General features: G+C 47.6%; 1 protein-coding gene across 1 annotated transcript; it reads left to right on the forward strand.

Moving 5' to 3' along the window:
• The first annotated feature begins 2,059 nt into the window (after positions 1–2,059).
• KLHL28 (kelch like family member 28) lies at positions 2,060–12,363 on the forward strand. Its single transcript, XM_003206869.4, has 4 exons — positions 2,060–2,997; positions 5,105–5,548; positions 7,782–7,990; positions 8,567–12,363. The coding sequence occupies exons 1-4, from the start codon at positions 2,072–2,074 to the stop codon at positions 8,728–8,730; spliced, it is 1,743 nt and encodes a 580-aa protein (XP_003206917.2). The 5' UTR covers positions 2,060–2,071; the 3' UTR covers positions 8,731–12,363.
• The last annotated feature ends 592 nt before the right edge of the window (positions 12,364–12,955 follow it).

Consider the following 12,955-nt stretch of genomic DNA (forward strand, 5'->3'; position numbering starts at 1 on the left):
GCCCTGCGGCCTTCGCTTTGTCAGCGCTGCTGTTACATTCTGTGTTTAAATGCTGGCAGCTAATTTTATTCTCTCACGTGAAGCAGTTTGTAAGTGGGCTCATTGCAGATAAGGTGCCAGTTAAGGAGCTATGGAAATGATGAACTTAATAACGAGATGAAGGAAGCGCACTTTGGAAGCTCGTGTAGTGATCTAGTGAATAAAAGAATCAAGTCAGCTTTTCAGTTCAGAAATGGGATGGTGGTGATGTTCCCTGCAGAACAATGGTGATGTTCCCTGCCTGTCTTGGATCCTGATGTACTGACACCCTCCACCCTCTCACCACTGCAACAATTCAGTGAATAAGAACTGAAGAGCTCCTGCAGCTCTCGGGGGTGGGCAGCACCACTCGAATGCTTACGAAGCTGAAATTAGAGCAGGTGTCGTGGTGCTGTCAGGTGTCACAACAGGAAGGAAAACTTGAAGGAATGAGTGCTTGGGGGCTGTGCGAGCTGTGGGTGGCAGCTTCCTTCTCTCTGCCCTCCCTGTGCCATAGTGAGAGCAGCTGCCTACAGCCTGAGGAGAGGTGGAGGCAGCGGCAGAGCCCAAGGTGCTCTGTGCTCCCCCAGGAGCTGTGTGGGCTGGGCTGCAGAGCACCTCTCCTTGTTCCACTTCTTAGAATCATAGAATCATTGAGCTTGGAAAAGGCCACCAAGATCCGAGTCCATCCCCACCACTGAGCGTGTCCCTCGGTGCCACATCTCCATGGCTCTTGGATGCCTTTGGGAGCAGGTGTCCCCACCGCTCCCTGCACAGCTGGCACAGTGCATCGCCGCTCTTTCAGAGAAGAAATGTTTCCTAATATCCAACCTGAACCTTTTCTGGTGCAGTGTGAGGCCATCGCCTCTCGTCCTTTTACTGTTACCTGGGAGCAGAGGCCAACCCCCACCTCACCATCACTTCATTTCAGAGAGTTGTAGAGAGCAGTGAGTCCTCCCCTGAGCCTCCTCTTCACAGCCACTCCTCATAAGACCTGTGCTAAACACCCTTCAAGCTTTGTTGCCCTTTTTTGGACACGCTTCTGCAGATGCTGGGCACCCTGAGCCAATCTCAGCAGGACAGCAGTGTGCTTGCTGGGGAGCTCTTGTTGCAGCAAAGTCCCCCATGGGGTGAGGTGAGGGTCTCCCGTCTGCTGTGCTGCCCTGCTCCTGCACGCCCTTTCCTGCAGTCCAGCGTCCCACAGCCTGTGTGGGTCTTTTTCTCTGCTTTGTGCCAAGGGAGGGACTGTTATGACCTGTGTGGAGCAGGGGTTGTGGAGCTGTGTGCCTCCTGAGTGCTGGGGTGTTGTGCAGCACTGCTTGGGGTGAGATGCAGCGGGGAAGGCATGAGGCGAGGAGCACAGGCTAGCCTAGGAAGGTTTAACTTTGTCTCAAATAGGCCAGTTCTTTATTTCACACAACCGTAAGGGTTGGAAGTGTCCTCTGGAGCTCCGCCAGTCCAATCCCCCTACAGCAGTTGCACACAGGGAGACTCCCCCACCACTTGGGGTTAGCTGTGCCAGGTCTCTGCCACCCTCACAGCACAGAGATCTTTCTCACGTCCATACGGAACTCCCTGGGCTCCAGTCTGTGCCTGGTGCTCCCTTGTTTTGGTGCTGAGCACCACGGAACAGAGCCCAGCCCCCAACTCCACCCTGCAGATATGGATCAGTACTGCTCAGATCCCCTCAGCCTTCTCTTTTCCAGGTGCACAGCCCTGGGGCTCTCTGTTTTTATTCTGATCTCTATGCAGTTCTCAGGAACATGTGATGTAGAACTCTTTCATGCATTCTGAAGTTTGCATTTTATTCCAGAAGGAAAAAATGTTTGTGTATTTTTCAATAAACGGTTAATATGGCATTCGCTGCTAATAAATACTTGCCCTGAGTTTAATGTGTTTCTAAAAGCATAGAGCGTGAGGGCTTGAGAGGTAAATTGCAAGGTACTACACTAATTTAGGTAAAAACGTAAATGGAAAAGTAATTTTTAAACGTTACGTGTGGCACGTCTATGTAATATGAGTAATGAAGCAGCTGAAAGTGAAACCCTGAGTAATGCCTCAACAATTCTGTTTGTCACAGATGGACCAGTCGTCTCCAACCTACATGCTTGCCAACCTTACACACTTGCATTCTGAACAGCTTCTGCAAGGCTTGAACCTCCTTCGCCAGCATCACGAGCTGTGTGACATTATCCTTAGGGTTGGCGATGTCAAGATCCATGCCCACAAAGTGGTGCTCGCCAGCATCAGCCCGTACTTCAAAGCCATGTTCACCGGGAACCTCTCTGAGAAGGAGAATTCAGAGGTAGAGTTCCAGTGCGTTGACGAAGCGGCCCTGCAGGCCATCGTGGAGTACGCCTACACAGGGACTGTGTTCATCTCACAGGACACCGTGGAGTCGCTTCTTCCGGCTGCAAACCTTCTGCAAATCAAGCTGGTGGTGAAGGAGTGCTGCGCCTTTCTGGAGAGCCAGCTCGATCCTGGCAACTGCATCGGCATTTCTCGTTTTGCAGAGACCTATGGCTGCCACGACCTGTACTTGGCTGCTAACAAGTACATCTGTCAGAACTTTGAAGACGTTTGTCAGACTGAAGAATTCTTTGAGCTTACGCATTCTGAATTGGATGAAATTGTTTCCAATGACTGCTTGAATGTCGTGACAGAAGAAACAGTTTTTTATGCACTGGAGTCCTGGATCAAATACGACGTTCAGGAGCGACAGAAGTATTTGGCACAGCTGCTGCACTGCGTCCGGCTGCCGCTGCTGAGTGTGAAGTTCCTTACGAGGCTGTACGAAGCAAACCATCTCATTCGTGATGACCATACCTGCAAACATCTTCTAAACGAGGCTCTGAAATACCACTTCATGCCCGAACACAGACTTTCCCACCAGACCATGCTGATGACACGACCTCGCTGTGCTCCTAAAGTTCTGTGTGCTGTAGGAGGAAAAGCTGGGCTGTTTGCGTGTTTAGAAAGGTAATGGCAGAGCTGCTGCAGCAGTGGAGCGGCGTGATGTTCGTGTGTGGTTTTTGTCACCCTGGGCCAAGAGAAGCACTGAGAAGCTGTGGTTTGCAGAGATGTGGTTACTGCTTTCCTCGCAAGTGAGTTTTCTTGCAGCGAGGACAAGCAGTGAGTTCTTGGTTGTTGTGTGCAGTCCTCACAGTTGAGGCTTTGTTTGTACCAGTACAAATAGTTAGAAAATCTTTTTCACTCTGAATTTAGCTAATAAAGATAGCTATTTTCAGTTTGCACGCTACTTCTAACTCAGGAGCCCTTGGAATTAAGACTAACTTAATCAGAGGAAAAGCTGAGGTTCCTAGCAGCGTGAAGTTCTTGATCACAGTGCAGTCATGCCTTTAGCCTGCTAGTGAGCTGGTTTATTTACCCAGTTCTCAAACTAAGCATCCTCTTCAGATTAGTGGTTTGTTGCCTCGCTGAAGCTAGCCGCACCAACAAGAGGAACGGAACAGAGACAGCGTTCTTGCCCATACTGGTGTGCCTGGGCTTTCTCTCAGCACTGTGTCAACATTTCCAGAAGTGGCAGCTCAACTGTGAGCGTTCCCGTGTGTATGTGTACTTCTGTAGATAGGCTGCTGTGGTGCTGACTGCACCTTTACAATGCAGTACGTGCTCCCTGTGTTGAGGCAGGCTCCCTGGGCTGGCCCTAGAGCCGGGTGCTGGGATATTTTACTGAGTTACTCTTTTTTTTGCAGCAGTTCAGTGCTTGTACACATGGGCACACACTTAAGAGCAGTTGAGGATGTTGTCAAAGGTATTTACAGTTTGCTTTCCTATCAGTGGGTGTCAACGGTGGCTGTTGGGACTGGGGATCGTTAGGGTTGTGTTTGTAAAGAATAAAGGGTGGGGGAATGTTGAATGCCAGATCTGTTTGGTTAATGGAATAAGAGTCCTCTGGTCCAGCTCAGCTCTGTTTCTTTCACAGGTTCTTAAATGATTTTAACAATGTCACATAATGGTGTGGTTCAGAATACTTTGTTGTTGTTGTTGTTAAACAAAAATACCGTTGGAATTGTGTGTTCCTGCATACAAAAACTCCTTTCGTTTGTTAATTTGTTATTCATAATTGTCTCTCATAAACTGGTACTTCCATTCATACTTAAATAATTTTTCTTGGCAAAAAAAAAAAGGCATACATCAGTTAAAACTATTCCCTAATAATTTAGGTACCTGATTTTCCTACAGCTACCATTGAAAATGGGAGGCCCTACTGCCACAATACTCGTTTTCCTTTTTGTTTCTACTTGCAAGACAGCTGGTTTTTATTTTTATTTTTTTATTATTATTATTATGGGGATTTTTTACTGCTAATTACCTCCTGCTTCATAATAACAGAGCTTCTTGGAATCCGTTTAGTGCTGCTCTTTCCTACCTGGGCCTCTGCAGTGAAGGGCCGGTGTGCTGTCATCATAGACTCACAGAACGGCCTGGGTTGCAAAGGCCCACAGTGCTCACCCAGACCCAAACCCTGCTGTGTGCAGGTCGCCAACCAGCAGCCCAGGCTGCCCAGAGCCACATCCAGTCTGGCCTTGAAACTTTCCCTCTAGTTAGACTGCAGTGTACAACTGCAAACTACAAACTGTACTTTCTAAATGTGTGCACATGTCCATGTGTGTGCCTCTTACCCTTTTTGTCCCTCCTGTCTCCGTGGCCCTTCTGAGTGGCTGAGTGTTTGGTTTCTGGTTGCCTGGTTGTTTTCACTTTACCCTCCTAACTCTTCAGTTTGTATTTTGCAGCTCATCCTATTGCATCCTATACCTACCAGCACCCTGCTGTCTGCCCTCACGCTGTCTGTGATGCTTTGTGCCGTCTCAGACTGTTCTGTACTTTCAAAATCCATTTTCTCAGGTCTCAGATTTGGTGCTCGGACTTCCCACCATGTCACTGCATAGCTGTATGCTTTTGCTCTTTGCTTTAGCTTATGTCCAGGCCCTTGGAAGGAACAGCTGACGTGGGATGAGAATTATAACGTATGCACTTAAGACTGCGTTCCATGTTGCTCTTTTACAGCAGAGCTTCATAAAGTTGGGTTTGCTCACGTAATCTTTCTTTTTCTCTGTTTCAGTGTTGAAATGTATTTTCCCCAGAACGATTCCTGGATAGGCCTGGCACCTCTTAGCATTCCCCGCTATGAATTTGGAATATGTGTCCTAGACCAGAAAATCTATGTTGTAGGAGGGATTGCCACCCACGTGTGTCAAGGCATCAGCTACAGGAAGCACGAGAACTCAGTGGAGTGCTGGGACCCCGACACAAACACCTGGACATCTCTGGAGAGGATGTTTGAGAGCCGCAGCACGCTGGGAGTGGTGGTTCTGGCAGGAGAGCTCTATGCCCTGGGGGGCTACGATGGGCAGTCGTATCTACGAACTGTAGAGAAGTACATTCCTAAAGTGAAGGAGTGGCAGCTAGTGGCCCCAATGAACAAAACGAGAAGTTGTTTTGCTGCAGCTGTCTTAGATGGAATGATATATGCCATCGGTGGGTATGGTCCTGCCCATATGAACAGGTATGTGCTTCTCGTGTCTGTAGCTTGATGCCGTAAGCTGAAAATCAGTAAAAACACAAGCTTTTAAGCTTGCGTTCGGCAGCCAGTTAAAATATTCTGAGCTAAATCGGTGTTAATCCACAGTGGGCCTCATTAATCCTTCTGTAGTATCAGTCTAGCAATTCAGCTGGGAAATCTGTATTTGAACTTCTCTGAGCTGGAACACAGAGATGTGTGTGTTCTTAAAATCCCCGAGAAGGGAGGACGGCGAAGCCAAAGACGTACATGCGTTCTGCTGAGCCAGGGATGCAGGGTGCCTGACCCTGAGCATCCCCAGGCTGGATGTCCCAGAGGAGAAGTGCTGTGGGCATGTTTGCTCTGCCCCTTTGGCAGTGGGGCCAGCAGCAGCTGCAGCCCCTGGGAGAGCCCTGCTGAGCCGCAGCACTGCAGCAGTGCCAGGTAACCTCAGGGCTGCACGGTGCCAGGACGTGAGGTTAGCTCTGACATTTGAAATACTCCTTAGAAATGAGTGGGATTTTTCTCATGCTCGATATACCTTATATTCACAGGCATTTTTTTTTTGTACCAGCATGTTCTTTAATTGTTCTGTTCCCCGTTGTTTCGTGTGGGTAGTCTGGGGTATTTAGTTATGCAAAGTAGTAACTTGTACTCTTCATTAGAAGTGGGAACAAATCAGCCATATGTTCCTCTGGGAAGCACATTAATAAACAACGAGCCTGAGGAGCTGAGTGGAGAGTGGAAATGAAATCTTGCTTATAAGAGGGGATGCACTGATTATTTAACAGAACGGTGTAAGGACGTCACACGAGTCATTAATTGGATTCCTCACACTTTGTGTGCCTTTATGTAAAACGGTTTGTGAAGCAGAAGATTGGTTCCTAAACAGGGAAGTGTAACTAAATAGTTTTCACTTGGAAAAGGCAAACAGTGCTCTAAGTTACAGACATATGTAACATCAGTAGGTTACACTGCTTAGTGTGGTTCTAACCTTGTTGCACAGCCTGCTTATAAAGGGGGGTAACCAAGATCTTGCTGAGGACAATCTGTTCATGACAGATGAGTGCGTGGGGTGAATGCCTGCCTTTGAAAGGGAAACTCAGCTTTGCACTTCAGAAAATGCAAATCTTAGCACTGGAATAGCAGGAAACATCTTCATCAAGTTGGTACCTCTGAAGGGGAAAGCTCTAACGTCAGGTCTGCGGTGGCCCTACTCTTTGTGCAGCATCTGCTCTGTTCCTCAGTCAGAAAGGAACTGCCAGCACTTCCTGGGGAGTTATCAAACTGATGGATATTTCATTAGCTGCCTTTAAAAATTTTACTTAGTCTTTATTGAATGGCTTTGTTTGTATTGATTATTCAGGGATGCAGTGACACACCGTGCCGTGCAGTCACTGGGCTCAGACAAGCTCTGGAGTTAAAAGCAAGCTGACTGCTGTATGATTGAGCCCCTTTTCTCCTACTCTTTAGTGCTTCTGATTTTCTCTTTTCTGCCTCCCTTGTGCTACTGAAGATGCACTGTGGACGGGGTTGGCCACGTATGAGGAGTGTTTGGGTGACTGTACAGATGCGGTGGTTAATAAAATGATGCTGATAATTTCTATTTTATCCCAAAGGTCTTTTCTATCCTTTGTGCTCTGATCAGCAACCTCTTCACTGCTTTTCCTGAGGGATATGCTCTCCATGTGGTTGGGTTTTTTTGCCTCTGTTATTTTCATGGATGCCTGAAGGAATTTCTGGTTTGCTGCATTACCCAAATAGGCACACTTCACATCTACGTTTGGTTCAGTTTTTCACACGTTTCATTTTCTTAGGAAAAGCAGCAGTCAACTTTGAAGGAGCTTTCTGTTCTGAACTCAGCTCTGAAGGATCACACTTTGTTTCAAGATGTAACCTGGAGACACGGGGCAGGGGGGTGAGAGCTCTGGGGAGATGGCTGAGCTGCAGTTGCCGACTCAGAGTCTTGGAAATGCTTTCTGGCAATGCTTTCTGGAGCAGCTCCAGCTGCACGAGCTGTGTAAAAGATCCTTGTGGAAGGATCTTTGAGGTGATAGCTCTGCTTTCAGCTTTGTGTGCTGCCCTTGGGCAGTAGAAAGCAACCGTGCTACAGAATTTTCCACCAGCTCGAGTGCTTTTTCACTGCGTTCCGATATCCCTGACGGGCACAGCTAGATGAGTCTCACGGTGTGATGTCACTAAAATCTAAGCCTCACAAACTGTTTGTTTGTATTTGCAGCATGGAACGCTACGATCCAAGTAAGAACTCTTGGGAGACGGTAGCTTCAATGGCTGATAAACGAATAAACTTTGGCGTTGGTGTCATGCTGGGCTTCATTTTCGTGGTAGGGGGGCACAACGGTGTGTCCCACTTATCAAGCATTGAGCGGTACGATCCCCACCAGAACCAGTGGACTGTGTGCCGACCCATGAAGGAGCCCAGAACAGGTAGGGACATCTGGATCTCAGCACTTCAGTGGGCTGTTCTTTCAGAAGTAAGCCACCGTTTGGGCTGGCAGAAGCTGCGGTAAGTTAGGCTCACAGGGACTTGTCTGCAGGGCACCGACCTTCATCTCTGAATTGGGTCACAGATTGCTTAATCAGTTCCATAGAAGAATAAGTATTTGAAGTCCAGTCTGTTTTTGTTAATGCTGAGCTGTACCAGATAGAACTTGAAATAGTATTTCTGTTTTTCCATTAATTTTAACTTAATTTCAGCAATTCTGTGGTCGCTCTTCCATTTTATGTCGAGGCTCCATAATGCATCTTCTGTGCTGCCTGCCTGTGGAGTGTTGCTTTCCTTAGGAAGGGGTGTGAGTGGGGTTGAAAAGGAGGGTTAGCATCTGTAGAGAGAATGACTCTTCATTTACACCCATTTTCCTTAAAGCTGGGCCGAGGAGGGAAAGGCTGGGTGTGATTGTCTGCTCTGCGTTATGAGGAGGTGCCAGTGGGGACTCAAGTGGGAGCAAAAGCACTCCTTAGTTTTGTGCTTGGTGATCAGCTAACTTTTTTTCTTTTCAACAGGAGTGGGTGCAGCTGTAATTGATAACTACCTTTACGTAGTTGGAGGTCATTCAGGCTCATCCTACCTGAACACTGTACAGAAGTACGACCCCATCTCAGATACCTGGCTGGACTCTGCTGGTATGATGTACTGCCGCTGCAATTTCGGTTTGACTGCACTTTGATGACAAGCAGGACTTCATGGACCTGTTGTGAGGTTGGAACTTGATCTGGTTGAAGATAAACCCTGCCATTGGAGACCATGTGCTGCGTTTGCTGGAGCTGGAAAGTTGCAGGAGTGTGGTGGAGTTGTGGCTGAAGTGAGGAAGGAATCATTTCCTCTTGGTTGCTGGCCTTGTTACTTTGGTGCCACGGGCAGCAGGAGTGGGAAGCTCACCAGCAGCTGGGCTTGGGCAGCATCTGTTACAGGCAGGGAACTTTAACGAGTACTGTACATGCCTAGGACGTGGTTAGGACACTCACTGTCTGTCTGACCCTTTCACTTTCTAGAGCTTTTCTCTCTTCCTCCTGCCTACTAAGAAACATGAAGTTTACTGTGCTTGGGGTGAGAGACGTATGGGTGTGCTGTGTGACTGGGCTCTGCTGATGACTGTCTGGTTGTGTCTTCATACTAAGAAAATGCCAGTGCTTCATAATTTTTTTATGAACCGTAACTAAAGGGCTGCCTTGTTTCTGTATCTCAAGGTCTGTAAATAATAAATGCCATAGTCCATTGCCTGTGCACTCTTCTTTGTGACCTGCTTGCTGGTAGGAGGGCTGGGACGAGTAGAATTGCTTAAAGAACTTTGCAAGGCTCTTTTATTGCCTCTTAACAAAATCACAATCTGATGAAGAGAATCACATTTTTAAACTTTCCCACGTGTTTCTCTCTGTCGTGGACAGATGAGTACCAGGAGTGGTGACTCGGTCTTGCTGGTTTGCTGTGAGGTTTCAGTTGTGATGCACAGAGAAGTGACAGCAGTAACGCATCAGAAAACGTGGCAGCAGCATTTGTGGCATGCCATAAAATCCACACTCAGACAACAATCAGTCCCATCCTTCCCCAGAGCACTCCTGTGTCTGTATCCCCTACAAATGCCCTTTCTCAAAGAATGTATGATCCCTTTCTCAGAGTGCTGGGATGTGAGAACGGTGCTAGCTGTGTGCCTGCTGCTGTGGCTGTCCCTGCAGTGTGCAGGCAGCACGGTGCCTGTGCTTGTGCTGCTGGCTTTCCTTCTGACTCGCTTGAGACGTTTGTGCCTATGGAAACTGTCAGGAAGAGCACAATGCAGTGAATGAGCTCTACGTGTGTTACCTTTTCTTTTCTTTTTCCGGAAGATCTGTGTTTCTTGTTCTCACAAATACACAACGCATATGTATGGAGCAGTAAGATCCCAGCCCGGGCTCTTGCCCTGATCTCCCCCACTGTGCAGTGCTGGTGAGTGCAGTGCTGGGCTCAGTGCTGCTGGAGCAGCAGGGGTGATAACTGTGTGATGGCCCCAAGCCTGGTGGCGATGCAGGCAGGTAAACGGATGCTGGGGGTTGTAAAGGTTATTTCAAAATAGGTGAGTGAGTACATAGCATTTCTAGCTAATTCAGCACGTTTGGGTTTGTCTCCTGCTTTGAACTGGGAATTGTGGTTACCCCAAATTTCTGTTTTGGTTGTGTTGCCAGACCTGGTACTTAGGAAGTGTTCTGCCTCGACTTACTTCTGTTCTAACACGTTAAGTTAATGTTTGTCTCACCTTGTTTTCCAAGCCCACATAGTATTGTTTTTGAAGGTGCAATAGTATTTAAAACGGTTGCTTTAAAAGCCATTTCTTTGTAGATACGTAGCAGACGTTCTCTGAGTACACTTAATTTATTGTTTATTTTTCCCCTGAGGAGCTAACTGCAGCTGGGCAAGCACTGGTGGTCTTTGTTCTTCCATAAGCTCAGATTTGAGCAGCTGAGGGAGCACGGGAGCTTTCACCACACAGCAGAACCCACCCATTGCAGGTGCACAAATCACAGAATCCTGCACGTGTTCTTCAGGTTTGGCAGAATTACGCAGGACTTTAAAAGCAAATAATTCACAAGGTAAGCAGTCTGTGTGACCACTGAGGTTTTCTGGTTACATAGCAATAACAGTGTAACTGGACATGAGTAACTGCACCGTGTGGGAGTGCAGAGGAGGGGCAGGTGGGGCAGTGATGGTGCTTCAGTCTGCACAGATCACCTTCACATTCCTGCCCTAGTGAATGCACAAGGTGAATGCTTCCGTGTGCTCTCCTTATTTACAGCATCACAGATGCCATTGGTTGTGATATCTTCTGACTCTATCAGGAGATAAAGTTGCTGAACCATCTAATATCAAGGAAGAAAAGCTCTTACTTAAAGTCAGGTGTGTGCCTCTAAGCACAGGAGGTGTTCCATGCAGGTCAACGTGTGCCATACCACAGTAGGATTCCATGAATGAAGATGGCAGTGCATCTTTGCTTGAAATACTCTCATGGAAACTATCAGGAAATTCTGTTTCTGGGCAGCAGAAGGTGGTGTGAGAGACAGAAATAATTTGATGTCACGAGAAGAAAAAGAAATGTATTTTTTTCAGCGTGATGTTATTGGTTTTCAATGCAGACATCTTTCATTTATGGAAGGCAGAACACTTAAAGTCTCAAGATGTTTTATTATGTTTATCTGAGCAGCAGCAATACTAAGTTAGGTGGTGGAGATTGACTCTGAATCATATCATGTAGTATTGCTAGACTTGAAGGTAGCAGCATAAACAATTCTCTTTGTACACAGCCTCAGGAATGAGAAGAACACGGGATGGAATGTGCCGCTGTTGTTGGATGGACTGTTGGGCTGGTTGGATAGAGATGGGCAGGGCAGTGCCTCAGCTCTAGGCATCAGTTGGTGTCACACTGCCCTCGTTCTGTTCAGGCACTTGCTGTCCTGTGCCTCAGAGCGTTTGCTTATGGGACGGTCAGGCACGGCAGCTTGTTTGCACCTGCATCTCAAGTGCAGTGCTCCCGTTGTAATGTCTGTTTGCAGCTGAAAATCTAAGGACCTTCAACCAAGACGTCATACAACGATAAATTATCATCCAGTTCTATTTTTTAATCGCTCTGAATGATCTGTAGAGCACTTTAAAATGGGCACGAGTTTGTATGTGCACGCGTAGTTCCCAAATTTCTGCTTTTTTAACTCAGATATTCATCTGTAAGCTTCGTGCCTGCCCGTCCTTCCAGGAGTGCTCTTCTTTCAGGAGGCCTCCTTGGGGCTGCGAGGGCCACGTGTGTCCCATGAGCATCACTCCGTTCCCCTTTGCTGGGAGACGGCATGTTACCATTGCGAAGCTGCCATCAGTGAATCCCCATCCATCATCTAAAACAATGCAAAACGTCCCAGCTTGCCTTAAATTCTTGATATTTAACCGACACGCAAAGAACTGGATGGTAACTCCTATTTTTTTGCCTTGTGCGCTGTGCTGTATTTTAAACCCAAGGAGAACTATACTTTTTAGCAGGATTTGATAGCTGTACAGAGGGCTGTGGCGGAGTGCAGTGTGAGGAGTGAGCAGTGCTGTGTGTGGCTCTGTGTCCGCAGGCCGTTCCCACGTGCACACCTTTCTTAGCAGCAATGTTCTGCTTCTGTTGTTGTTTACAATGTGCTATTTGAGGCCAGCAGGAAATGAACTGTAACTTGCACCCTCGTTCCTTGCCCGTGTTCTCAACGTGTTGGCTCTTGTGATAGTGCTCTGTAATGGTTGTTGTAACTATTTCATTGAGTGTGAAGCAGTTTAGTAAATAAACCTGGAGAAAAGCTTGCTTTCACACTTCTGTTGGGTGCTGAACATAAACACGTGGCTGCCTTTCTCTCCTCATGTGGCAGCGATGTCTTTGGGATGTTACCCAAATGCAACGGCAGAGTGATTTCCATGCGTCCCTCCCCATCGTCCATCCTTCCACACCACCACCTGCTGAATCTGCTGAGCACAGACCTGCTGCTCCTGCTTGCACTGTGCTCTAGGAAGCTCCTGCCAGCCTCCCCCTGCTGATGGAGGCTCAGCATCGCAGCACCTGTGCAGAAACCTCTGTTGGGTCAAAGGGTTTGCAGGTAAATAATGTCAGTTTGCAGTTGGACAGCAATTTGTGTGCTGGGTGGTAACCTCCCCTTGAGCCGTGGTCTGCACGCAGTGTCAGCAGGTACTGCTCTCTCCATCTGAGGAAGGGAAATAAGACGTGGCATGCGAAGTCAAGTTCTATTTTTGTTGGCTTCATCTCAGTGCTGACACACATGGTGTTACCTAATGGAGACTGTTTGTGGGGGTGGATGGTGATAGGACAAGGGGAATGGTTTTAAAGTGAGACAGGGGAGGTGTAGGTTGGATATTAGGAGGGAGTTTTTCAGCCTATAGCAGGGGGT

This window comes from Meleagris gallopavo, chromosome 5, assembly GCF_000146605.3.
Source record: "Meleagris gallopavo isolate NT-WF06-2002-E0010 breed Aviagen turkey brand Nicholas breeding stock chromosome 5, Turkey_5.1, whole genome shotgun sequence".
Classification (NCBI taxonomy): domain Eukaryota; kingdom Metazoa; phylum Chordata; class Aves; order Galliformes; family Phasianidae; genus Meleagris; species Meleagris gallopavo.

Coding starts and splice junctions, on each gene's coding strand:
- KLHL28 (XM_003206869.4), top strand. CDS start 2,072: ATGCCTCAACAATTCTGTTTGTCACAGATGGACCAGTCGTCTCCAACC. Junction 2,998..5,104: donor CTGTTTGCGTGTTTAGAAAG/GTAATGGCAGAG, acceptor TCTCTGTTTCAG/TGTTGAAATGTATTTTCCCC. Junction 5,549..7,781: donor GGTCCTGCCCATATGAACAG/GTATGTGCTTCT, acceptor TTGTATTTGCAG/CATGGAACGCTACGATCCAA.